General features: G+C 42.1%; 1 protein-coding gene across 3 annotated transcripts in view; it reads left to right on the top strand.

Annotated features, from left to right (window-relative positions):
• Positions 1–26,996, top strand: part of LOC131366782 (roundabout homolog 1-like) — a 192,397-nt gene that overhangs the window by 59,315 nt on the left and 106,086 nt on the right. Inside the window, exon 1 of one of the 3 annotated variants that reach the window (XM_058411539.1) lies at positions 4,778–5,543. The exons of the other annotated variants lie outside the window; for them this stretch is intronic. Within the exon in view, the coding sequence (XP_058267522.1) occupies positions 5,408–5,543 (136 nt within the window). The 5' untranslated portion in view covers positions 4,778–5,407. Of the gene's footprint in view, positions 1–4,777; positions 5,544–26,996 lie in introns of those variants that run through there. 3 annotated transcript variants of the gene reach the window in all.

Genomic DNA, 26,996 nt, shown 5'->3' with positions numbered 1-26,996 from the left:
CTAAATCCTGAAACCCAGCTGAAAAATTCTCTCTGTGCCATTGTGAATTGCCCAAATTGATTATCATGCCTATTTTAGGTCCTACAAGGGCTTCAGTTTGGACTGGAAAACTTTCTGAAGTGCTTCTTCCACGTTATTGAATGCTTAAACAGTGTTGGTGCTTTGGTACATTATAAAAGAACTTCACACCGTGTCTTGCACAGTCCATGCACTGAATGTGTAGCAGCATATGTAGGACAAAACTAGCTAAAAGATCAGATCAGGCATTTTAAAGATACTTCCTCAAACTATTTTATATGGATTCAGGTCCAGGTGAATACGCATCTTTGGTATAGTTCTTGACAGATTCTTGGTATCTTATGAACCGCACATAAAACTATCCTTTTAAAATAATAATAATAATAATAGAAAACTATCTATAAAAATTTTCAAGAGAAAGCTTAAATGGTCGATCTGTTCATTTAGAATTAATTCTTAATTGTTTTTTTCAAATAATGCTGATCTGATACTCTGATTAGACTCTCCGTTTGTTCATACTTTATCATTTAATTTGTATTACATCACTACAGATCATTGCAACACATAGACCTCTATACATCATGTGTGTTTTTTTTCCACAATAATTTAAAGTTTTCCCTGTGTGCTCATTCAACAAGTAGGAGAAAGTTGCCTAGACTTGTGGTTGGAAAAACCCTCATGAACCTGTTATAGTTTTAACCTGAGACGTTTGCTGGATAGCAGCCAGGCTTCTCTTTTGCTATAACATGGGTTGGCATGGAACCTTTATAGTATGTCTACAACCTGATGCATACACAGGATAGATAGATAGATAGATAGATAGATAGATAGATAGATAGATAGATAGATAGATAGATAGATAGATAGATAGATAGATAGATAGATAGATAGATAGATAGATAGATAGATAGATAGATAGATAGATAGATAGATAGAATTTAAATATGGACACTAAGCATTTCAACATCGTTGAAATTTAGCATGATTTCAACAGGGGTTCGAAAAGGAGGGTTTTTTTGGCTGCTACTCAGGGACTGGTGTCCTCTCTTCTTCTCCCTTAACTCAAGCCCTGACTAAAAGCTTCCTCTGTTTGTCAGGATGAAGTGAGTTTGTCTAAAGAAACTCACTAATTCAGAGTCTGGGGAATCCTGTGTGCCTCCTCAGTTGTCTATCTTTATGCTTCATGCCAGACAGTGTTGTCAGAGCAATGGATGGAAGTACTCTCACAAGAGACCATTAAAAGAGAGAGAGAGAGAGAGAGAGAGAGAGAGAGAGAGAAAACATCAGCATCAGATCAAATATTCATTGCCATTTAATTATATCTTGCACACTTAATCATATGTAGCTTGTTTTGATTAAAATTTTCATTCTTGCTTTGTAGATTTCAACCAATGCCCAAAGAATTAGGATTTACAGAGTAACTATAAAGCAATTGCAGCAATGCTGTTATAAGACAGTTCACTTTGCACCAAGAAACAAATTAGATTAGTCTTCAGCTAGTTTGTCCTATACATACCCTGAAATGCCTTGATGTGATTATATGATTCTGCTGTTAATTTTGTTGGTTGTTGGTGAATTTCTATTATTCTACTGATAAGTTAGCAGTTGTGTATTGTGCAGACACAGACGACACTGCTCGTAGGTACGAAGGTGTTTAATAGAAGAAAAAAAATCAATGATCTCAGACAATCTGTGTGAGCTGCAAAAAACAAAAAATAAACAAAATAAAACAAAAGGAAAGTAGATTATTTTCTCACTCGCCATTTTCCAGCGATGTCCATGTCATATTAATGAGAAATCCAGTTTAGAACTCATGGAAACAGCAAACGCTGCACTCCATAAAATCCAGATCCAGAATGTAATGTGATGTTAGAAGCTTTGCAGCCTCATCTGAGCAGAGTGTACAGATGTGGGGTGTACAGAATGTACAGATACGGAGGATCCAGATGTTGTACAGGGTGTACAGATGTGGAATGTACAGGTGAGGAGTGCACATAGTGTACAGATGGGGTGTGTACAGATGTGGAGTGTACAGATGAGGAGTATACAGATGTGGAGCGTACAGATGTGGAGTGTTGTACAGCGGGTACAGAGAGTACGGATGTGGGGTGTACAGATGTGGATTGTACCGAGTGTACAGATGTGGAGTGTACAGAGTGTAGAGATAAGGAGTGTACAGAAAATACAGATGTGGAGTGTACTGATGTGGACTGTACAGTGTACAGATGTGGAGTGTACAGAGTGTACAGATGTGAAGTGTACAGAGTGTACAGATGTGGAGTGTACAGAGTGTACAGATGTGAAGTGTACAGATAAGGAGTATACAGAGAGTATGGATGTGGGGTGTACAGATGTGGACCATACAGAGTGTACAGATGTGGAGTGTACAGAGTGTAGAGATAAGGAGTGTACAGAGAATGGAGAAACTAAAGGACTAAAGCACTGCTGCATCACTGTCTATAGGTAGAGACGTAGCAGTGGCTAAACCCCACTGACTCCAGTATTAGCAGCTAGTCTAATAACAGCATGTGAGAAACTATTAATCACTGTAAAAATAGACAGTAGGAAATGTTGATGAAAGAGGATTAAACACAAAGTAAAGTCACAATATAAATCAAGGACTCTACTGAAGATCTTTAAATAGAAAGATTAAAATGGTGCTTAGGTGGATTTTTCCTTTTAGGCTGACTCAGAGCTCTACAGAAACATTGCTCTGAGATGCACTGTTAATGCCATTATAACATTATAACAGCCCTGCTCTCAATTTAAGTTGATAAAAAAAAATTGATTCAGAAGCTACTTGTGAGAGATGGTTAAACAAGCTAGGCACGTAAATGAACGAGAGAATGCAGAGGAGTGTGGTCTGTGCTGTTAAGTGGTTTTTGAGTGGACGTGTTTTTGCAGTATGTGTATAGGTCACTGTGGGCTGTGTTGCTTATAGCACTGGTAGCGATCCAGCTGCAAGCGTTCAGCTGGGAGGCCAGTCGTACACAACAGCCAATTAAAGGATTTGAAGCAGGAGTGCATAGTGCAGTTAATGCACTTATGTTCTTTCCCTCTCAGCAGGAGAACATTAGTCAGTACCAGAATGGGGAGAGGCCTGTGGAGTTGGCATCGGTTGGCAGTGGGCAGAATTACATGCTGCTTCTTTTTCAAGAGCTCTGAAAACAGCATCATTGCGTTTCTTTAGGGAAAGAGCCATGCTCCTTGGCTCCTTGGCACGCTAAGAGAGTTGAGCATCAGTAAAAATCCTGTGTTCTGCAGCACATACCAGCAGCCACCTATAAACACAAGCTTTAAAAAAAGCACCAAAAGGCTTTTGCAGAGGGATATAAAAGGGTGGATTAAATGGTTATAAGTTATCTTTGGCTTGAACTGGGCATGGTTTCATTTTATTTTTACTGCCTACTTTAGTTAACTGCAGATAAAAGGGTTATTGTGTGCAAAAAGAATATATCTCGAACACATATAGATTTTATCTTGTTGGAGTCAGAGCATAAAGTCAGACCTTGCAAAATATTTCAGATGTCTGTTTTCCAGCCCGTGCTTCTCGACTCCTCTGACACGTTTTGGTGTTAAGGACACTTCATCGGCTAATTCACAAGCTCTTTAGGAGGTTAAAATGGATGTGTTAGAGCAGGAAGTAGACTTAAAAGTGCAGTGTAAGAGGACTACAGAAGATGGATTGGATAACTCAGGGCTATCAGTGTCGCACTGTTCATTCATTTCCCTCGGTAGAGAAAAACGAGTCAGTAATGTTTTATGGTGTCCAGCAGAGGGCGCGCGTGCACGCGACTGTAGTGCGCGCGCGTCCTTAAACCTGCTGCACTACACGAGACTTAAAGCAAACCCGGGCTGTGTCCCAAATCGCATACCATTATAATTATAATGGTTTTAGGAACAAAAGGGGACTTTTTTGTGTGTGTAATATGTACAGACTATTCATGAATGCATTTAAGTAAATTAGTTTAGTGGCTACTTCAGTTTCCTTTGTCTGTGCATAATGTCTGAAAGTCAATTCATAAATCAGTGTTCTCTATTGTGATTTTGACCCAGATAGCCTAGGAAGCGACTAGGCGACTTAATATGGCAGACGTTGTGTAAATATAACTAAAATAATCCAAATGGTCAAGAAAATGTCATGCAGAATCTTTGAATGGTTTTCAGCACTCTGTTTTAATACTGAATATGATAAAATTCTTTATTATAGGCCAATATTTAGCTTGCTATTAATTATATGTACCATATTTCACTCAATATGGATTTAAAGAGCAATAATCTCGTCTGTCTGTTCAAATCTCTTCATTCCCTCCCTAAATTTCCCTTTAGGGAGCAATAAAATCTATCTATCTATCTATCTATCTATCTATCTATCTATCTATCTATCTATCTATCTATCTATCTATCTATCGGTCTGTCTGTCTGTCTATCTGTTCCTTTCTTCCTTCCTCCTATGTACCAAGTATCTGACTGTATTTGAGCATTAAAGAGCAGTAACGTATAAACTGCAGATCAACCAGCTTTCTTTCTTTCTTTCTTTCTTTCTTTCTTTCTTTCTTTCTTTCTTTCTTTCTTTCTTTCTTTCTTTATTTCTGTTCATATGCATGCATACATGTGTGTGTGTGTGTATGTACGTGTACCTTCCTTCCTTCCTTCATTCTTTCCTCCTATGTGCCACTTACCTGATGCACTGGGAACTCGCTTCTCTTGAAACCGCCTGTAAAGCCCAGCACGGTCACGCGCACCCTCCTCCGTGAGCGCGCACAGCAGGGAATCACCAACTGGTCCGAAAGGACAGAAGTCAGAAGCGCAAGCTCGCGCGTGAGCGTTTAAACGGAGTGATAAATGATCAAAAGCGATGTGAAGAATTCCACGTTTGACGATTATTTTAATGTTTACCCGATGCTTGATGTAGGCGACTCGTTTGTATTTCTTGGGTAACTTGCAAAGAGACACATATTTCCGCGCATGGATTCGTGATATCACTTGGTACCGGACCCTCAGGAGATTCCCCGCACAGATCTTGGAGTTGGTCGGGCGGAGTTTTCCGGAGCGCTTTTCTCCACCACCGCCTCCTCCAACACGGAGAAACTCCAAGCAAGGCGAAGCGACTCCACAGAGCCGGAGGAAAGCAGGACATGTAGTGGACCAGCCGCACTTTTCTGCACAAAGTTTCTTTCGGGACTCGGTGGAAAGACGCACGCGCCTTGCATAAACCCGGTGAATTTTTCCTCTTTTTTCTTTCCATTTCATAAACTTTTCCATTCCATCGGACATCATGAGGTCGGATTGTTCGACCCCAACAGGAGCAGCCGTGATCAATTAAAAGAAGAGGAAGAAGGAAAAGAAAGATAATAGGACTGATCCGTACTTTTTTTTAGTTGGGACGATGAGATTATGCCACATGTGCAGGAGGAGTGTATACATTTTAAGGAATTCTGAAATAAATTCCCAAAGGAAACCGGGAACGATGGCATACTGTATAGGAATTTACATTTTACTGGGATTACTGCAGCTCTGCTCAGGTAAACTTTTCAATCTTTTAACACAATCTAAATCACTGGTGCAGAATGATCTCATTAAACAGGATGTGAACCGAGCTTGCATTTGTATCCTGGTGGATTTACAGAAACACGGATGTTCATTCAACAGATTGAGCTGATGTGATGCACAGTCTGACCCCCAGGAGCCTGATAAACGGGGGAAAAAGCACAACTGCTCATTTAAGCTTGCTCATGAAACCATGGTTTTAACAATTTAATCTGCTTTTACCCAAAAAATTAATGTCAGAAAGCTGGGGGAAGAAAAACCCTCCATGCAGGAACCTTATTATTCTCATCATAATCTGATGCAATAATAATTCCCTTATTCAATTTCCAAGTTAAGAAGTGCGATGTTGCTTCTAAACTTTTTTAAAACATAGATTTAACAAATGCAGCTTTGTTAACACACATGTAATAAGCTGTGATGGTTGTATAATAAGTGGTTTAAGTAATGTGCTGCACATATATCCATGAAACTGGAGTCCCCCTTGTCGTTGGTATCACTTGCAGATCCACGAAGTCACACCTTAGTGTCTTTATGAGTCACACCTTTGTGTCATTGTGAACTGGGGGTTGTTAGAGCGAGAGGAAAGTGAACAATGTGTTTTTTATTTCCAACTTCTTGCGACTCAAGTGCAAATAATTCTGCACTGCATGTATAAACTTTGCTGTTTAATTGCTTCCGGGTTCCTGCTTATTCACTCGCACTCAGAGCACAGACAAAGGGCTTTGACAAAAAAAAAAAAAAGAAAGAAAAAGCAGCACTGTCATCGCTGCCTGATTTGAATAGGTATCTACGAGAAGGATTTGTTTTGCTCCAGGTTATCAACAGAATGGGATGCTGCAATACTAGCAATGAATTGCTGTGTACAGTAGGGCAAGACTAGAATGTAATTACATGCAGATACACACACACACACACACACATGCCTCAGGGGAAGCTATGTCCCACTCTGGTCTCATTCCCTGTGTGAAACGGCTTAATGAGGGGCTGTGGTGTGTGGAAGCCATGTCTCATTTCAGCAGGCTGGGCGTTGTTGTATTAATATGTTGAGGAAAAGCTCAACACGCATTAAAGGCACCTGCGGAGACTGTTGAGCTGATGAACTTTGGATGTACTGTATGTATGTGCGCACACACGCTCCGGCTTCTTATCTGTCCTCTAGATTACAGAGACGAGCTTCGGTGGAGGCCCTGTAATGATTTGATGCCCCGCATACCTTCCCCTTCTAAAACGCCAGCTGTTTACCGGACGGATTGTTTTCAGGTGGACGACTTTAAAGCTGTTTTTTTGTCCTCCTTGGTTGTTTTACTCCTTTATTGTAGGGGAATTCAAAGCATGCCACGCTGTAACTCCTCCATCTCTTGGACAGCAGCACAATAGCGGGACACAGATGTGCCTCAGGTATCTCTGTGCAGGCCGATGCAGGTGTGGCCCTTTCTGGAAACGCTCCAGCAAGTAAAACACATTTGTGCGAACGAGCGTCGAAAAATACCTCGATGAATGAAACAAAGGCTTGAAGTCATCTATAATTCCGACTTGCTGAGTTCGGAGAAAAGTGGTTTGTTCTTCCACAGACTGCTATTATTCATCCCATCTGTAGGAATCAATAACGAATCCAAGGCTCTCCTTGAGGTACTAATTAACATACTATTTTGACCAGCACTGCTCCCTCTGCCAGAGATGTGCACTTCATTTTCTGAGGGAATAAACTGAGAAAATAACTTCTCTCATGCTGAAGAAAAACCCACACTGCTTGTCATTAGAGGTTGACACTGGTTTTTGGGGAAGGAAAAAAAAAAGAGACACACATTCAGAAGGATACATGGAGTTTCGGAGACAGAGATCTTCAGCCGGTACATTAGCGGCGATGATGTGGCCCGCTGGGAGTGCTGAATAAGCTCTGGTGGCTTGGAGCACATGTTCTGGCCGACCGAGGGACTCCGCAGACCTGGCATAGGTGCACACGGCTAATACATAGTTACCTCAAGACTTTCTGAAATATAATCTTAATTCCGTGCTACTGCTCTGATCAGTCAGTGTATAAGAGACAGATTTTTTTTTTTTAACCCACCCAGAGGTACGAGTGGGTGCTGTGCCATGTTATTTTTGGTGCCAGGAGAAAGCCAACATGTCTATTAGATTTAGGGCTTGACTTTCTGTTCTGATGTGTGAGCATTGCAGTTCTGTGGACAGACTGGATGTCTCGCTCATGGTTTCTTCTTGGAAGCAGTGGGAATGTAAAGCTGAGAACACTTCTCCTTTTCACAGCGAGAGAGAAGAAAAGAAAAAGGAGGAAACATTTCTAGTTACCTCGTATACCACCTTCTATAACCTCGGTGGCTGAACCTGAACCCTTATTAAAGATTTTGCTCTTCTGTGTATGAGGAAATGCGTGTACTGTCTCCATTCCTAAAGAGTTTAGCATTCTATCATATTTAACACACCTTATTCACATCATCAGCTAATTACTGAGACATTCATTGGATAAATTTGCCTGAACTTTAACTAGAACTAGCCATTCTATCGTTTTCTTGTTTTGTCCACTTTTGGCTTGGCACAGCGTCATGCTTTTTAGTTAATTTATCAGCTTTTACTAATTCTGCTAGCATGATGATTAGTGTCCTGGTGCTTGAACTACATTCTCTGTGTTTTCTCTGTGGGTTGAACCTTTCATGAAGGCTTGGAAAGGCAACATTCTTTCTGTTGGGGAAAAAAACACCCAATAACCATTTGTCATTTTAACACAAGCTGTCACACACATCTTTCTTGTTTGGCTCAGTGTACGACTTGTTTAGTTTAGGCTTTGTAAAGCTGCCTATATTCTTCGGGTTAACCTGCCGGATTGATAAACGACTGCTTAGACATGCGCAAAAGATACCAGCTGACCTGTACCAGTGCTAACACACATCCTCAACCCTCCCTGCTCCAGGGGCACTGCATCATGGCCAACCCTGCGCTCTTAACCCAACTCCTAATGATGGGATATGCGAAGAAAGAATTTCACTTTGCAGTAATGTGTATGTGACAAATAAATACAAATTAAATAAAATTCAATTAAATATAGACAAATATTTACGTATATATATTTGTAGATTTAGATACCTAATGAGCCGGTGGAAAGGAAAAACTCCAACAAGATCAGGGTTCAATTTTGAGAGGAACCAGATTGAATGGTGTCACTCCTGCTCTTCTGGGTGACACCAGATAGTGTGATTATGAAATGTTCCTCTTCTGCAACTGTATACTGTAATGTCAAACAGTTCTAAGTGGATTAGGATGTTCAGTATGAACATATATTTGAATGAATCGGGGGCTGAACTCCAGATACCAGGCTTTATGGTTACAGCAGCAGTATTTAGGTAGCAATCTACAGCATCCAAGTGAGCTAGTCCACTGAAGAGAGGCTTGAAAATAAATTGTTTAAGTGAACATTTTTGGGGTACTGATGTGGAACAGTCCACTTCTAATCCCTTATTCTGAGTGTGGCATTATAAAAGTTATGTTATCACTGTGCACATAAGGACATAGAACTAAATCCTTGCTATTTCATATTTCCCAATGAATTGACCATTTATTTTTAGATTCCTTTGTGCTTTATAATGGTTTAACAGATGTGGTTTCTTATAATCAAGCATAATATTGTGTAATTAACATACTCCTGCATAAACCTTTATAATATCTGTATAAAAAAGAAAACAGATGGACTGTATCTAAACATAACCAGCGGAAATGATTTATTTGAGTTTTGCCACATTGTTTGCTGAAGGTGTGAACTGAACCGTTGTGACATGTAGTGTAAAGGACTGTATGTGTGCATGTGTGTGTGTGTGTGTGTATTTGCATATGCTGTCAAAACTGTATAGAAGGATTCCTGATGGGTTTCCTTGTTTATATCTGCCTTTCCTGTGGTGTTTAGTCATCTCAGAATCCTGGCCAAAGCCCTTCAGGCAGAGGAAGTCATGTAGAACATTAACACGTGCTCCATCTCTCTGGGGTCGTCACACCTCCACCCATAATGCTGCACTTCTCAACGTGTTTGTCCTCCAGTGAGCCTCCTCATAGCCCTGGAGATGTTTATTGCGATGGTGAAGGGTCGGATTGGAATCACGCCTGTGGCAGATAGTCACATTGAGTAATGGAACCACTGAATCATCAAATGTGTTGTAGGCCCAAGGCTAACAGCTGCTATGGCTAAGCTGGTCACTTTGTGTACCACTCAGCAGGGTTCTTGCTCATTTAGTCATACAGTCATGAATGAATCTGTCTCCAATCATTCTTGGTGTGAACTTTCTTATAGAGGTCAAAGAATTATTAGGTATTAGGCCACTTCACTGATTCAGATTTAACGACCTGCTCTCTTTGTCACAGTCTTAGACTGAAGTCCCTTATTAGAGGCATTTGTAGTTTTTTTTCACCTTTACACCAGTTGGAGGCCTAGATTCATAGTCAATTATGAAAAAGATCAAAATAAAGATGACATACAGTTGATATTTATATAAAAGAAATACCTATGGGAGGGTTTGAGAATTCCATAACATGTAATCTATAGGGTGGTCGTTAAATGGCTTCCTAATGGCTTATTAGACTTCGATTAACCTCTGGTATGATGATTGCTGCTACCATAGAAACAGCTGTGATGATGGTTAGTGTTGGAAGACCTTTGATCCTCCCCCATTTGCCTCCAGTGTTTTGGAAATACATGGATGTTTAATAGCTATAACAACTTGTTTATAATTTTTTAAATCTTTTTATTTATTTTTAATTTTCATCGCCAGTTTGTTTATCGCTAATAATTCTTCTGACTGCTCCAATGATTTTACACTTTCAAATCTATCACTGTGGCTGTCGGTTTCCTGTTTTTAAGTATTTATCTTGTCTTGTCTGACCGTAAATAACTGCCCTAAGGGCAGACAAACATGCCTGTAACAACTTTAGAGGAACCAGACTGGATTATTCTTTGCTAGGAGCTGTTTGTTTGGTTATTTCTTAAGTGTTAGTGCTTGAGTTCAGCCATGTCTCACAGCTGGGAGAGAGAGAGAGAGAGAGAGAGAGAGAAAGAGAGATAGTTTGTTCATTCAGCGTGGAGGTCAGTCACTTTAGGATGACTGGTTCTCTAAATAAACATTTATTTCTGGAGGAGTTTGTCTGTGGTTTAAATGTTGAAAGGTCCCGTGTGCTTTGTAGTCTCTGTTTATTCCGAGTTTGCTGCCTCTCTAAGTCTAAGTCCAGTTTGTCCAGTTTTGGGATGAGTGTTTGCATGCTTCTGCTTCTATATGTATACACGTGTATGTTTGCATGTCCAGATGCTTTCGATTGGACGAACTCAGCCAAATGTTTTGAATTTGCCTAACAGTGAATGGAAATTAGCGTTGTCAGTCAGCTTGTGCTAAGTTGCAGTATTCATTGTTAAGCATACTGGCTCATCTGGATGCATTATGCCTATAAAATGCATATGTGTGAATGTCGTGAATGATCGGCTGTCATTTAATGGCAACAGCTTGGCAGGGACACAATAAGCATTTTTGTATGGTTGCCAACTCCAGCATTTAGCTGTGCTGTGAAAATGAATAGGGAGCTGGTAAAACCATTTCACAGCAGATCGTTGCAGTGCACCATTTTTCCAAAAAAAAAAAAAAAACAACCTAAAGGCAGATATCGCTAGAGGACATTTAAGAAGATGAAGTCTGACAAGAGATCACCTGAGATTGCCTCCCAGATGAAGTTTCAAGCTAGTGTAAAACTTGGCCTGTGTGAAGTATCTCTTGGGATTGTGCCAGTGGTCAGAAGCAGCATGGTTCTCACATGAGCCTTATGATCCTATAATCCCTTTTCTCTCTGCCTGGCTTCTACCTGCCAGACACATGGATCTGCAGTGAGAGAAATTCACAGCAACTGCTTTATCTTTTAATGCCCTTGTCTAAAATCTAGCCTGGATTTGCTTGCGTAAGAGTGAATGCAGGCCATGACAGCGGATGACACAAATAGCCCTTCCCAGGACTGATCTCATTCTGTTAATGTATTTTGCAGTTGAGTATCCATCGAATGAACTATGATAAAATGAAACTTTATTAGAGTTAAATCTAAACATCTAGAGATAATTAACCCTGACAAAACATCTTAAATATTGCCTCACACCTAGGGTTCGAGTATAACCTCCACCATATGCGTGTGGAGTTTGCATGTTCCCTCTTTACCTCAGGGTTTTTTTCCACCCCCAGAGACTGACATGGTGCGTGAGTGTGTGTGTGTGTGTGTGTGTGTGTGTATTAGTGTGATTGTGTTCTGGGGTAGACTTGCATCCTGTCCAGGGTGTACCCTGCTTTTTGGCTCGAGTCTCCTGGTATAGGCTCCAGGTTCCCAGCAACCCAGTAGGATAAGCAATGTAGAGACTGGATGGATGGATAGATGGATGGATGGAACATCTTAAACACAAAACTCAGCATGAGGAGTTCTGCACTAGAAGCACACATCAACAACCAACAGTGAAACGAATGCTAGCCAAGCAAAAAAAATGTCCTAGGAGAGTGAAAATGTCAGCTCTTACCCAGTATGTTGTTCTTGATGTTCAGCCAGTATTGGTCATTGACGGCAAGGAATTCGCAGGCAGTGAAGACAATGAAACATATCTCTTAAAGGAGTAGAAGAAGCTTTTCCAAAGTGAAACAAAACTCACTCTTCTCCACTGCAGCTTTAATAAATCCAAGGTAACAAGTGTATATAGCTAGATTTAAAATCAACTAGCTAACGTTATTAAGAATAAGGTTAGTGCATGAACATACAGTGAACAATCATAAACGAGACTAAATGAAATGTTCCATGACACCACAGATGCCACAACATAGTTCTTACCATTTCTGTATTGCTATTGACATTTTCATACTGAAGAAACTGTTATTGAGGCATCTCTATCAATACCTACCAGTATTCATGTAGTTTCTAGGTCGTCATGATTTATTATATCATTAATAAGAACTTACAGTCACATGTACACACATGCCAGCATGCCAGCAGTCCCTTAGCTCACCCTGAGCAGGTGGGAGTAGCTAAAAACAAATTTTGACAGATTGCTCCGTAACTGCTCATAATTAATTTTACAGCTCGTTTAGCCCCTCCCTTCGGTCCTGGGAGGCTCCTGACAGCCGGTGTGACACGGCACAGCAGGCTCCACAGGGCCAATTAATGCCCAGGCTTCTCTCAGCACCACCCCCACAACGCTAATCCAGTTTCAGTGGGGATGGATAGCTGCAGCATGCACACCACAGCACACCACAGCACACCCCACCACACCACAGCAGACCACACCACAGCACACCACAGCACAGCACACCACACCACACCACAGCACACCACAGCACACCACACCACAGCACACCACAGCACACCCCACCACACCACAGCAGACCACACCACAGCACACCACAGCACACCACACCACAGCAGACCACACCACAGCACACCACACCACAGCACACCACACCACACCACAGCACACCACACCACAGCACACCACAGCACACCCCACCACACCACAGCACACCACACCACAGCAGACCACACCACACCACAGCACACCACACCACAGCACACCACACCACAGCACACCACAGCACACCCCACCACACCACAGCACACCACACCACAGCAGACCACACCACACCACAGCACACCACACCACAGCACACCACACCACAGCACACCACACCACAGCACACCACAGCACACCCCACCACACCACAGCAGACCACACCACAGCACACCACACCACAGCACACCCCACCACACCACAGCAGACCACACCACAGCACACCACAGCACACCACAGCACACCACACCACAGCAGACCACACCACAGCACACCACACCACAGCACACCACACCACAGCACACCACACCACAGCACACCACACCACACCACAGCACACCACACCACAGCACACCACACCACACCACAGCAGACCACACCACACCACAGCACACCACAGCACACCACACCACAGCACACCACACCACAGCACACCACAGCACACCCCACCACACCACAGCAGACCACACCACAGCACACCACACCACAGCACACCCCACCACACCACAGCAGACCACACCACAGCACACCACACCACACCACAGCACACCACACCACAGCACACCACACCACAGCACACCACACCACAGCACACCACACCACAGCACACCACACCACAGCACACCACACCACAGCACACCACAGCACACCACACCACACCACAGCACACCACAGCACACCACAGCACACCACACCACACCACACCACAGCACACCACAGCACACCACAGCACAACACACCACACCACAGCACACCACACCACACCACACCACACCACCGAGAGTTTTTTTTTTTACTTATATCTGTTTATGTGGCTCATGAAGCTGAGCTGTGTCAGCTCAAAGGTCGTGCCTAAAATGTCAGAATCTGGAGGGATCAAAGGTCACAGATATCCATTTAGCTCCATGTAAACCTTTGTGCTAGTGTCAAGGTGCCTATTGATTGATGAGGTGAAACGGCGATCGATCACTTGCAGGTAGGCAAACAGACTAGAGTGCGCTTGTTCGGTCAAACGTTCACCAGAATTCGTACCATTCCTAAAGTCGACGTTTGTGGAACTAGGGCCTACACACTCTCGGGTTATACACGCAGACTCACGTACACATACATGCACGTATTATTCAAGTCTTTAATTGAAGGAGAGATTAAGTCGGATAAGGATGTGAAATCTTAAAACGTGTTAAAGACAGGCTCCACCTCCCAAGTTCAGCCTTTCTTTCAACACCACCCCCAACCCCACCCCCACCCCCCTCTTCACTCAGTCATTAGTGACTGATCAGATAAACAATTGAAGGCTTCAAGGGAAGGCTGAACCCTAATGAACAGCTTTCCCATGAGCGACCGTCTCTAAAAAGAGGCTGAAATGAAGTTAATTTGCCTTAATATGCTGAACTATTATTAGGTGATAGCTGTAAGGCTCTGGGCTGGGATCCAGTGATAAGTGTGTGTAATGAGGAAATCTGAAGGCTCCACTGGATCAGATAATTGTGTGGAATGGAAGCTCCTCACCCTGTCCCTCCACTTTGACTTTGTACCCCTGAAGAATGGGACTCACCTTTGAAAGCAGAGACAAGAGAGATGAGAGAGGAATGTTTTATTTCCATGTCGAAATCAAATTAATGCGCTTTGATATTTAACCAGAACTTTACTCTGTGCAAGATGCAGCTGAGTATGGGAAGGAAACATGGCGTGTTTAAGAGGTTATTCAATTTATGGACGTAATTCGTTTATAATGATAGTTTCTCATTTATAGTAAGCCAAACAGCTGATATCAGCACACTGAGCTTCTGGGTATTAATAGAAATCCAACTTCCTGTTTCATATTCATGCAAATCTGACTAGAGACTCAAAGTAGTAGTTTCAAAGGAGTGCGCTGAAGACTCTGAGTAATCATCCTAATTAAATGAACGTTTAGAGACTTCGAAGGGGGAAAAAAAGGTCTTCTTATTTTCTTGCTTGCAGTTGCTGTGACTGCCTAATTGGGATTATTAGGAGGATTATAAATAATTTCCTGCCTAATTTTCAGTCTTTCTGTCCACCAGGAAATAATTTGTTTGTATCGTTTTGGCTTGGGTACGTAAAGAAGATGAGCCGATCGGGAGCAAATGTTTCAGTGTCAGGACTGGATGGTCTAATGAGACTTTGGATTAAAAATGTGCTGTCTCATTTCCGAACTCGTGCATGATCCATCGGACATACGAGGGGACAGAGATCCAGCTGTGCAGAGCGCACACCTGTTCTGCCTCAATCACTCCCTCAGAAAGATCAGGTTTACAGTGTCGGATGCCTGACTGAATGAGTGTTGTTGAGTCGATGGAGCTCCGTCAGCGCCTGTCTTTAAACCTTGGCCCTGGGCTAACCTTGTTACTGTGCCAGGCATCCCCCAGTGCTCCTCCGCTTAATTAACCAGCAGTTGACCTTGTAATGGAGCTCGTCTTATCAGTGTAAGCACTCATTGCTTACCCTGAACGCACTATCTCCACTTGTCTAATGAGCGAGAGAGAGAGAGAGAGAGAGAGAGAGAGAGAGAGCAACAGAGATGTGTATTATCAAGAGAGAGAGTTAAAGCTTTTGGTGCCAGAGTTATGATGAGCAGATGTGTTTGCCGGTTTAGTTCAGCGTCTCTGAAAGAATCTGAAACGGTCCAGATTGCCCCCCTCTTCCGACACCCCCACAGCGGCGTACACATCAGAGTGTTATGTGAGACACTCTTTTCCTATTCATTGCATGGCTGATGGATGATCTGCTGAGGATTAGATGTGCACATGATCATCATCACCATCATCCTCACCAAGAGAAACGTGTCCCCAGAGTCTGAGCCAGGGCCAAGTTTCAGTCCGACTCTGTCTCCCTTCAAAGAAGCGAAGCAAGATCTGTGTAATGAGCCAAGCACGTGGCTCAGTGCCAGACCTTTTCTACCGTGCATGGCCTCAAACCTGCTACTTTAGGCTGAATCTGATGCCTTTGTGACTTTCTGAAACTGAAACCTTACCTCATCAGTGGAAATTGCTTGGGGAAGAGAGAGAGCACTGGGTTAGCTAGGGGCTCACGATGGAGCGGTCTGACCACTGCCACCACCTCTGACATTTCTCCTCTCAAGAGAAAGAGTGCGGAGATATAATGGTACGAACTGGTATGAGATCTTGGCAAAGGATTAACAGATAATGTGTACAAACTCCACGTGGATCCAGACGAAGATCCTTTTGTCATTATTCTCCCTGACATATTGTGCTGCCAAGCCAAGTTTTAGCTCACCTTCAGTGCAAGTGTGCTCCAAACAGAAAAAAGGCTCTGACGATAGCTCTAGTGGGGGAAATTTAGTGGACTGCCCACATCCTGGATTTTTATTACTCTATTTGGCCCACATTAAAACCTGAGTGTTCACCTACAGAGAACCTCTACCTCGGAGAGTGTACACAAACCTAAGGGCCTTCTGCACACGAAGCATGAACACTGAAGCATGGAAGATGTTTTAGGAAATGCCATACTGTCACTGGAAAGGTTCCTGATTGATATTAGCTCAGTGTCTTTAGAAAGTGATCAGGTAATTATGCAAGCCCGGGACAAAAGAAGAAGATTCTTCACTTCAGTGAACTAATAGCCATTGTAGCCTTTCCTGACAACGTTTATCACCCGGTGAGCCTTAATTTCCTCACCCCCTCTTTACACTTTTGGTATTAAGGAGCTAAAAAGGAGAAATTGTTTTGCAGATGTGCAGCTCAGGGAGGGGGGATTCTTTGTGGCTTTGAACAATAGGAAGAGGAGGAGGAGGAGACATTCATGAGGACGGGGCGAGGGTCTTTACGACTCTCCCCTCTTGAGAAAGACCAAAGGGATTAGAATATAATCCCTACCAGCTAAACTGACTTGCAGAGAGGCATAATCTGATCCAGTGCACTATCATGCAAAAAATCTCTTTCAAGCATCCGGCATTTAAATTCGGTGCTAAAAGGGAGCAGATCAGGGCTTGCTTTTATTTAGATTTCACAATATGATTTCTCATCTGTCATGTCCTGGTCAACGTCAGACATTTCAAAGAGAGATCACTTAACTTTACTCATATGTGCAATGGAGAAAAAAAAGCTTGACATATGGCTTAGATATATAGTGGTAAAGGTATGGTTTTAGGACTATTTAACGTCAGTATTGATGGACATATTTTTATTCTAGGGTTACAGATAAATCTGTATTTAATGAAATGATAGGAAGGAAAATGAAAGGTCAAGTCTTGAGAGTATGTTTTTGATATACTGACATTCATGTCTAACCTCTAAGGAGAAGCTAGTCTCTCTCTAATGTAATGAATTCCAGTTATAAACAATTCAAGGTAGAGCTAAGAGCATGTCAGGCCAACCAAAAAAGGTAGGAAATGTATTTTTTTTTTAATGAATGCACCTCTGTGGATGTCTCCAGAAAAGGAAGCCTTTGGCAGCATTTGGGTGGCTCTTAATTTCCCCCTCCAAATATTTATATTGTCTTGTAAAATCTGTTCTAGGCCTCCGTTCTTCCTCTCCAGTGTTCCATCTATTCCTCTTAGCCGCTTCAGTGTTTTTGTTGCCCGCCTGCCATCCATGCCTTGAAATAAGCTCCCTCTCTCTCTGTCTCCCTCTCTCTCTCTCGGAATAGCCCAGCCACCATAAATTTATGATCCCATTTAATTCCCATTCGGGTCAATACCATCCTGGAGTCTGGCCATTTATCCTGATTCTACACACTCTTTATGGAGATGGCCTGGGTGGCATGCTGTAAAACACAGGAGGAAAGGAAGGACCAGGAACAGGAACAGGGAAAGTGGTTGTAGGGGGTTAATGTATAAAAGGGATTTCTGCTCATGCTGTTCTGTAAATAGGGTTCATGTGCAGTGTCTGTGCCCTGGCCTGTTTCACACAACCCCAAAGAACAGGGAGATAGATGGAATGAGAGAAGCTCGTTGTTTCCTTGTTGCTACCAACTCAGCAATTAAGGCAGGGGGTTTGAAATAAAAGTAGTTCAGCACCACATGCACGCTCATAAAGCGACATCTGTAATCACACACGCAGGCCCGCCTCGAGACCTAGCCCAATTTAATAAGCTTTTTTTTTTGACCATTTTTTGACATTTAAAAATGTGTCCCCTAGTAAGCTGTGTGTGGTCTTGTCTTGTTCAATAGCTCATAATTTGCTGCACCCACTGCAGCTACAACAGTGTTTTGTGTACAGATAAATACATAAGAGTTGGAGACAGAAAGTAAATGAGCTGTACACTGGAGAAACCGAGAGCTGATCGTTTTATCGAGTACCTTTGTACCTTTGTAGCATCAGAATGAAGTATTTCTCCTCACCATTGGCGAGACACCGCACTTGGAATGGTCACAGCGTTAAAGACGTGTCTGTTTGCTTTTCTGGTTCTTATAGGAGCGATGAAAGTCCAAGAGGTATTTAACAAAAAAATGCTTTTTCTTAGAAGATTTGTCTGTTTCAAGCTCTTTTTCTTCTGGTAATTTGATCATTCCTGTTAGCTAGTTATCCTGTATCACATAACAGCAATGAGCTACAATCGGTTGAGGGTGAAGACTAGCACATGATTCTTTTATATCCTCAGAGAGCATGGGCTCCCATCCTCCTCATTGCAGTTTTCTGTTCTCTGAACACTTTTTAGGAGCCTGAGTACTCCCTTTTGCATCTAAATTTAAACTCCAGAAAAGAAATCTTCTATTCATATTTTTCCTTTGGCACTTTTTGTTCTATTAGGTAGTTAGGCACTTTACACAGCCCACATCTAATCATTCAACTCATCCAGACACCAAATCATCCGCCTCATTCCATCCTCATACCTGTGCGAATGATAGACTTGGGCTGTCCTTTTTTATAGTCTGTGAAGCAATTTGAGGAATTCTCCCGGCCCGGTTTCCAGCGTATGAACCTAATGCTCTTGACCTTGGGTGTAAAATAAAGCATTTTTATTTGCTCTCATTAGAAAGGACTATTAACATTCTCTGGCACACATTTTGACACGAGCACGGATATTAGCAAAGCAAGTGAAATTTCACGTGAAGACTGATGCACAGTGTTTCCTGATGAGCATGAGCATTGCAGCATTCAATATTAATCAGCGATTGAAAGGACTTTGATGTTTTTTTTTGCTGAGGCTTCGCTTATGAGAAGTCATTAGAAGACTTGGCAAAGAACAAGGTGGAGAGGAGAAGAGAGATAAAAAAGGCAGGGCTGGTTCACTCCTCCGCTTTCCGTCCTCTTGAGTTTTAACAGCTCTCCTCTGTAATGGCCGTCAGTGCTGAGTGTGCAGGGTCTTTCACTATTTGTGCTGACTGAGCCATTGAAATCTTTCCCTTAGTTACCAATGTGCTTTTTTTCCCCTTTCCAAATCCTCGTTCCCATTTGAGCGTGCTTCCTGTAAACACTCTCTAGGGAATGAGCTCATGTGCTTTAAGTACAGGGTGCCAGGGCCTCTTCGAGACGTTCTTAATGTTATTCCTTCTCAGGTTTTGGAGCATTCCATCCATATGACGCATAGCCAGTAGACATAATCAATTACTGGTGATTGCGTCATGAGGCATTGCAGATGTAGCAGAGCTTAGTTGATTTGTTTATGTTTACATCTCCTTGATGCCGCTGTCTAAGTGCCTCTGGCTTTTAGACTCAAGCCAAATTATTTACAGGAAGGTATGGTGGGATTTTTACAACCTCTTTCTCCGAGCTAGTCTTTGGCAAAGTCTACCCACTAGCTCAGTCTACTACCTTGTGCTTCCTCCAGAATATATAGCCGCTATATTCCACGGAAGTAAGCTAACACAAGTTTATAATTGGCTAGTGTCCCTTAGATTGAAATAAATGGCATCCACTCCAGTCAGAAAGCAGGGTTAATTGTGCTTTCTTGGACTCCCTGCGTCAAAGTTTAAATTCATAACCTGCCTCAGGGCAGAAGTGCGACCGGCTCATCCTTGTTTTCTCAAATTTTCTCATTTCCCGAGAGTCCTTGCTTACCGCTGCAGTGGTGCGCCACCGACAAGCGATCTTATTAAAAGGCACAGCAGCAACAACAACCCCAAGCTGGTTCGATCTCTTTCAGGTCATTAAAACTGAGTGCTCTAATCCAGGATCAAGAAAAAATTCCTTGCTGATTTTTTTATTTTTAACAGACAAATGGTATTGTTTTTAACAAGCATGTCAGTGTAGCATGGCCTGTTTTTTTTTGTCAATATCTGTCAGAAGATCTTAAAGCTAGCTGGTGTTCAGAATACAGCAACTGTGTCAGATAGTGTCAACTATATAAGTGCTGAAGGTGCTACATGTGTAGAAGAAATCGTCTCAGCGAGAATACGTATGTTTGAAAGGTCGAAATGAGGCTTGGGATTTATTGCTACTAGCCTTTATAATGTTCTCACTAGTGGTCAGGAGCATTTGTTGTTTGCACACGTAGTTGTGTAAGTGTGTGTGTAGGTGGGGTTGGGAGTGGGAGTGGAGGGAATGGATAGATTACAGTCCTTTCTCCTCGGAGGCAGTATCAGCATTGTGGACACTGAGAACACAGGTAATCCCCTTGTCACCCCAGTCTGACATCGCTCTTAATCATCCCCGGCTGCTCTGATTGGCTGAGCCCAGCAGCAGGATACTGTCAGGGCACGCTCCCGTCGCCACGGCCAATGCCTGAAGGTGAGATGTGGGTCGGAACATTCCCATCAGAGAGGAAGACGAGCCGACACAGTTGTGTGCATTGTTTCAAGAGTGCTTTTAAAGTGGGCTGTGAACCTCTGCCAAATCCATGTAATATTATGCGCAGGTTTGTCAGTGAATGGAACTCTTTAGCATCAGATCAGCTTTCGCATCTCATTGTGTGCATGCGTGTGAGCTTATTTACCTGTTGGGGTTCTTTTACACAAAGGGGCTGCAGTGTGAGTAAGCCCAAATTGCTGTGGTTTTCATTTTTTAGTGGTTGATACTTCATCTCGTGTGATGTTTACACACCCCGTCCTAACGCCAAAGCAAATTGTTGGGAGAACTGAGACCTCCTCCTCCTCCTCCTCGGGATGGTTTGTGAAGTGGATTGCAGACCACCAACCTTGCTACACAGACAACCCAGCTCTCAGCTTGTGCACTGGGGAGACAAATTCATGGCTTTCATGTGGGCACACACACACACTCTGACAGGGGTATAACGGATAAATGTGTTTATATTGAAAACCAGTAGGTGCAAGGGTAGATGCACTCATGTGGTCCTAAGAGGGGCTGATATAATACTCAGTCACTCATGTTTGGTCCTGAACATAGCCTCTGCCTCCTGCATCCTGTTCAACCTACAGCATCCTGCGCTTTACCTCTCACTCTGAACACTGTGTGTATATAAAGTACGTGGTAAAATATCAGAAATGATATACGTATTTTGTAATCAGGATTTTTTTAGTATCATAAACGGTTATATTAGACTTTCTAAAATGTTAAATAAGTTGTTCATAGCAATTTCCAAGACATAAAAAGTCTTTAAATCTTTAAGTGTGTGTGTGTGTGTGTGTGTGGTGCTCATTCCAAGTGTATTCAAACCTCATATTCAGCGGTCCTGGGAAAGGCTCCAGATCCATGATAAAACACACTTGGCCATGTGGCGCATCAAACATCTTTAAACCATTCAGGTTAAGCGTTGTTTGGGAGTTGATTCGTTCCCGAATATTTGTCTTGCCAAATAATAAAAAATACAAGAATCACTTTAGTAGCACAAGCAAAATCTCTAGCAGTATTTTTCCTTTATTTCGCTTCATTCTTCTTTAAGCACTTCCACAGCGTGATCCTACCACCACCACACTTCACTGCTCGCTCTGTGTTCGGTTTGTGACACACATAATGCTTTCATTTCTGGCCTAGAAAGTTAATCTTGATCTCATCTGACAGAATAACATTTTCCCACATCGGAACTGGGTCACTCTTGGGCTTTCTGGTGAAATCCAGACATACTTTCATATGGTTCTCTTTGAGTAATGGCTTCTTTTTTGCCACCCATTAATACACCCTGGTGCTACAGGGAAAGACCATGCTAATGTGGATGAAAGAGCAAATGTACTCCAGACTGTAGATATGTCAAGTAATGGTTAGTCTGGGTGCTGCTTCCACTTTGTGATTATTGATCCATTAGCCGATGAAACGCTCCGGATCAGATCTGACACTTGGACGTACCTTTGTCCTAATTTTTGCAGTTGTATGGCTAACGTTCCTTCAAGTTCACAACCTGACCTAATAATTATAGTTCTAACAATTACAATGAACATAACAGGAACGTTTGCGCCATGACAGTTCAGTCTATTAAGTTATCTCATTGTTCTAGGGAACGTTTCAGCATTACATTTTTTTTAAATGTTCCTGCAAAGATCTTGTACAACAAATGTTTCTTATATGAAAACTTTAGAGCTTAAACACCATAAAAAAAACCCCCATCCCTGTTTATGCTGAATGCATTTTCTGTAATCTGGGGTGAACATTCTTTCTAGAGAATGTGACATCCATTAATGATGCACAATTAGAAAGTAGTTATGTCTAATTATGTCTAATTAAAAGGCAATTGCAGCCTTGTTAGGGAATTGATTTTCATCTGTGTAAACTTGGCGCTTGTGGAGGAGGATGAAATAAATGTAATTTTCTGTAAAATATCTGCAGATGAATTGTTAGTGTTAATAATTGTATATGTATCTATATTGTGTGCATGGTGGGTGGCATCTTTCTGCTGTGTGTGTGTGTGTGTGTGTGTGTAAGCATGTGTTCCTAAATGTACATGTGTCTGAAGCATCTGAGAGTGAGAGAGAGAGAGAGAGAGAGAAAGAGAGACAGAGTGAGTGTGTGTGTGTGTGTGTGTGTGTGTGTGTGTGTGTGCTCGCCTGCATGCAGGCATGTGTGTCTAAACTGCTGGCTCTTTGGAGATAAGACGTGCGCTCATTCTCTGGGCAGACGGGCACAGAGGGGCTCACCTGTAGCAGAGAGATACCATCCCCCTGCATGTGCACGCATCCCCCCCAGGCACGGGACCAACACAATTAAAACAAGGAAGACAACAAGCCCAGTGCTGAGCCAGGTCCCTCCTCCTCTCGCACAAGCTGGCCACACATTATCTCCGCTCCCCACCTTAATCACAATTTAAATGAAATATGAGGGGTTTTTTTTCCATGTGTTGGCTAGAAAGTTGTGTTGCTGCCATTTTGTCTTTGTCACAAACTTCTTTACGCTGCTATTTGTTTATTGCTTAAATTTTTGGAGCTAAAAGCACTTAATTGATATAATGGTCTCCTGAGTCCTCAAATGACTCAATTGACATTGAAGGAACGTTTGACCGGTCCCCATGAGGATAACAAAAATAATCTGCAGAATTATTAAAAAAAAAAGTTCATCATTATTAGGTCCTTATGAGGAAAGGGAGACTATCTTGTGTGTGTGTGTGTGTGTGTGTGTATGAACCAGTTGGATGACTGACTGGAAACATCTGTCTATTGATCTGTTCTTCCTTCCACTAAGCTGTTCCCATCACCCCAGCCTTCACATAGCCTCTAACATATTCCACACATTAACACACTACAGTCTTTAATGATTTTTTAAACTGTCACATGAAAGCGTTCACACCAGCACAGTTTGGCCTTTCCTTTATACCAAGAGCTAATTTGGACAGATTTTTTTCTCTGAAAAGAGAAGCTGATAAATACCAGTAATGGAATAACAGCAGGACTTGGGTCATGTCTCTGATGATGTCACACACACACACACACACACACACATATGAGTTTCAGGTTCTGAGGGAGGTCTCTTTTCAGAATTACCCCACTACTGAAGTCAAACTTCTTTAGTTAGCAGATATTGACCACTTCCTCAGTCGTGGTCATTTAGCTTCCTCTGTACAGCCACATTAAAGCCCCCAGCATTGTGGCTTCCTTCTCCTCAGCGCAGTTAAAGCAGGTACAAGAAGGCAAATGGGAGCAATTACCTAGCGGGGGTAATCTTTCCCCCTCTTTTGCTCACTCTTCCAAGATCATCTGGATCCTGTCTTTTATTCAGAGATTCCTTTCACATTGCACAAAGTTTTTTGTCCCAGTGTGGGATCTTTTTCTACATCCACCCACACCCACACACATACACACACACACACACACTCATACAACCAATGGTTGGAAGTGTATTTGTCCAGCTGTTAAGAGCACCTACATCCTCCATGTACAGCCATGTACGGATGTTAAGAGCAGTAAAACAGATGGGCTGCGGCTGGAAGGATGTTCTGCCTCAGAGAAACTGCATTCGGGGGATTTACCTTCTACATATGGGAGATTTTGGCAAGCTTTATGCTCTCGTAGTGAAACAAAGAACTTGTTTTATTTGGGGTCCAAAAGATAGTTTTGTGTGAATGTGAATATAATTACTTTACATGACGGTTATTTTGCTACATGTCCTTCTTCCAGTTGCACAAGAACCTAAACACGATGTTCCAATACACACTAATCGCTGCTTCGGCTCAGTTCCAGTGGTCATGAATTGTGCTATAAAATCTGGATCGAATGCAGTTTTACTGTGTAATTAACGGGTTTAAGAACCTCCAGGGTTATTGTAGTTTTTTGTTTTTTTTTAAAAAAAAAGCAAAATGCCTACAATTATATAAATAAATAAATAAATAAATAAATAAATAAATAAATAAATAAATCAACAATAATAAATAAATCAACAATAATAAATAAATAAATAAATAAATAATAGAACTTTTTCTTTAAGAAAAATTAAAAATGGAAATCAAATAAATGTGATGGGAATTAATTTTTATTTAATTGAGATGGCATGATACCACTAAAGGTAATGCTAGTTAAGTATTTAAGGCTAAATTTGTTAAGACACTGGATTTTTTTTCTGTTATCACACCTATACTAGATATTGAATCTGTGCCAATCACACCAAAACCTGATGTAGTTATCGTGAAGTACTAAATACCTGAGATACAGATGGCCTTTTTAACATTATGTGGCTTCTTTGAAAGAAATAACACACTTCCATTTGAAATGTGTCCTAGAAAAGCTGGCTAATTCTCACTTAGCAAATCTATACGCTATATCGAGGCCAGGAACTGGCACACACATGGAGTGACCTGATTCTGGATGTAGCTACAGCCTACTATGCATACGCATACTTGAAAGATAGTAATGGATTGCAACACGCACCAGCCTCGGGTGGAGGGACTGGGCAGCAGAGTCGGCAGTTGCCTGGATGGTGATGGATGATGCGCAGGGTTGGGATCCGGAGCCTGGCTGCGTGGAGCCTGGTCCATGTGGGCTGCCGTAGCCGCTACTACTCCAGTGTCATAATTAATCTTCAGAGATGAACCCAGTGCCATTTCTCACTGGGAGGAGGAAAAGAAAAGTGCAACCCTCTGCAGCTTTTCTGCAGAATTTTTTTGCGCAACACTTTAAAGCAAATCCTTGTTCTTCTGCTAGAGAGAGGAAATAATTTGGCAGCAAATTACTTGGTAAACCAGTTGGTATTTTAATAAAACAGATTTTAAAATTTAAAGAATTCGGTAGAAGTCATCGCACAATTGTAGAACTTTAACGTAGGCTCTTCTCAAACGGTGCATGATTAACAGGGCCGAGGCACCATCACGCCTTGTCTGGATAGAGGTAGAGTCTCAAACTCCTGACTGTGGAAAAATACAAAGCTCGCTCAAGCACACCGAGGAAAAAAACTCGTCTCACATCCCCTCTTTGCTGGCCCTGCTACTCTGTGATTGCAAGAAAAGATTGTCTTTGGCACCTTGTGCAGCCTTATTATCCAGACAGTCACGCTGAAAGTCCAGGGAAATCCGATAGCACAGATGTAACCCCGTGCTTTAACAAGAGACCTTTTTGTCTTGAACGATTGGCACAAGACAAAAGAAAGATCCTCTCATAAATCCTCACTCACTGTCATTTTAGCCAATCCTTTTACTGTTATTGGCTCTCAGAGAGGTCTCCAGGGCCTTTTTCGGCATCTGCGTGTTCGAATTTCATATTCATAACCAAACTTAATTAAGATGTTTAACACGATTGTGGTCGATAAAAGAAAAAATATCCATGTAACCACGACTAATAAATCTAATTAAATGGAAAGGGATGAGCTATGCACATTTTCGCAGTTCGCTTTACTAGCTTATCACGCAATGCGGGTGGTATTAAAGAGTGACTGTTGGTATGTATAAGTGAGTTGAAGTGTGCAAGTGTGTGTGTGTGTGTGTGTGTGTGGAAAAGACAGACATAACTTAATTAATCTAATCGGAAAATGTGAGGAGGCGATGGGTTTGAGTTGACATGATTAATTTGGTAGCTTCTCCGAGCACCTCTGGGCATGAGTGTGTGTCAGAAACACGCTCCCTCAGCATTCGGGGGAGGGAGGGATCCCTGCGATGGTAGGAGGCTGCGTAAATGAGTTTTTGTGATGTGCTTCCAATTAGGCCCGCCTTTTTTTTTTTTTTTTTGCGATAACGCTGGGCGTGCGGTGTGTGACTGACAGCAGAGACAGACAGTGCTCTTTTTTTTGTATATAAGTGTAGTCTGAAATGAGCGTGTGTGTATCAGGTCATCTAGCTCAGGAGATTATTATGTAGTCTGTAGGGTGTGGAATTATATTATATAGTCAAGGAATGCTTGTTGAGGCATTATAGAAAGTAGCACACATTAGCAACGGAAAATATGACGATGCAACAGCTGAAGGACACGCGACGTATTCAGAAAAACATCTAAATGAACTCGAAAGAGGCCTGTTTTTTGTGTTTTCATATTCAGCATTGAATTTCTTTGCCATGTCAGACTCCACAGGGGTGATTAATGACTCTTATGAAAGAAGACACTTTAAGAATTTATTGCTTTTCT

This window comes from Hemibagrus wyckioides, linkage group LG16 (assembly GCF_019097595.1).
Source record: "Hemibagrus wyckioides isolate EC202008001 linkage group LG16, SWU_Hwy_1.0, whole genome shotgun sequence".
Lineage (NCBI taxonomy): Eukaryota > Metazoa > Chordata > Actinopteri > Siluriformes > Bagridae > Hemibagrus > Hemibagrus wyckioides.
This window is presented reverse-complemented; position numbering and strand designations above follow the sequence as displayed.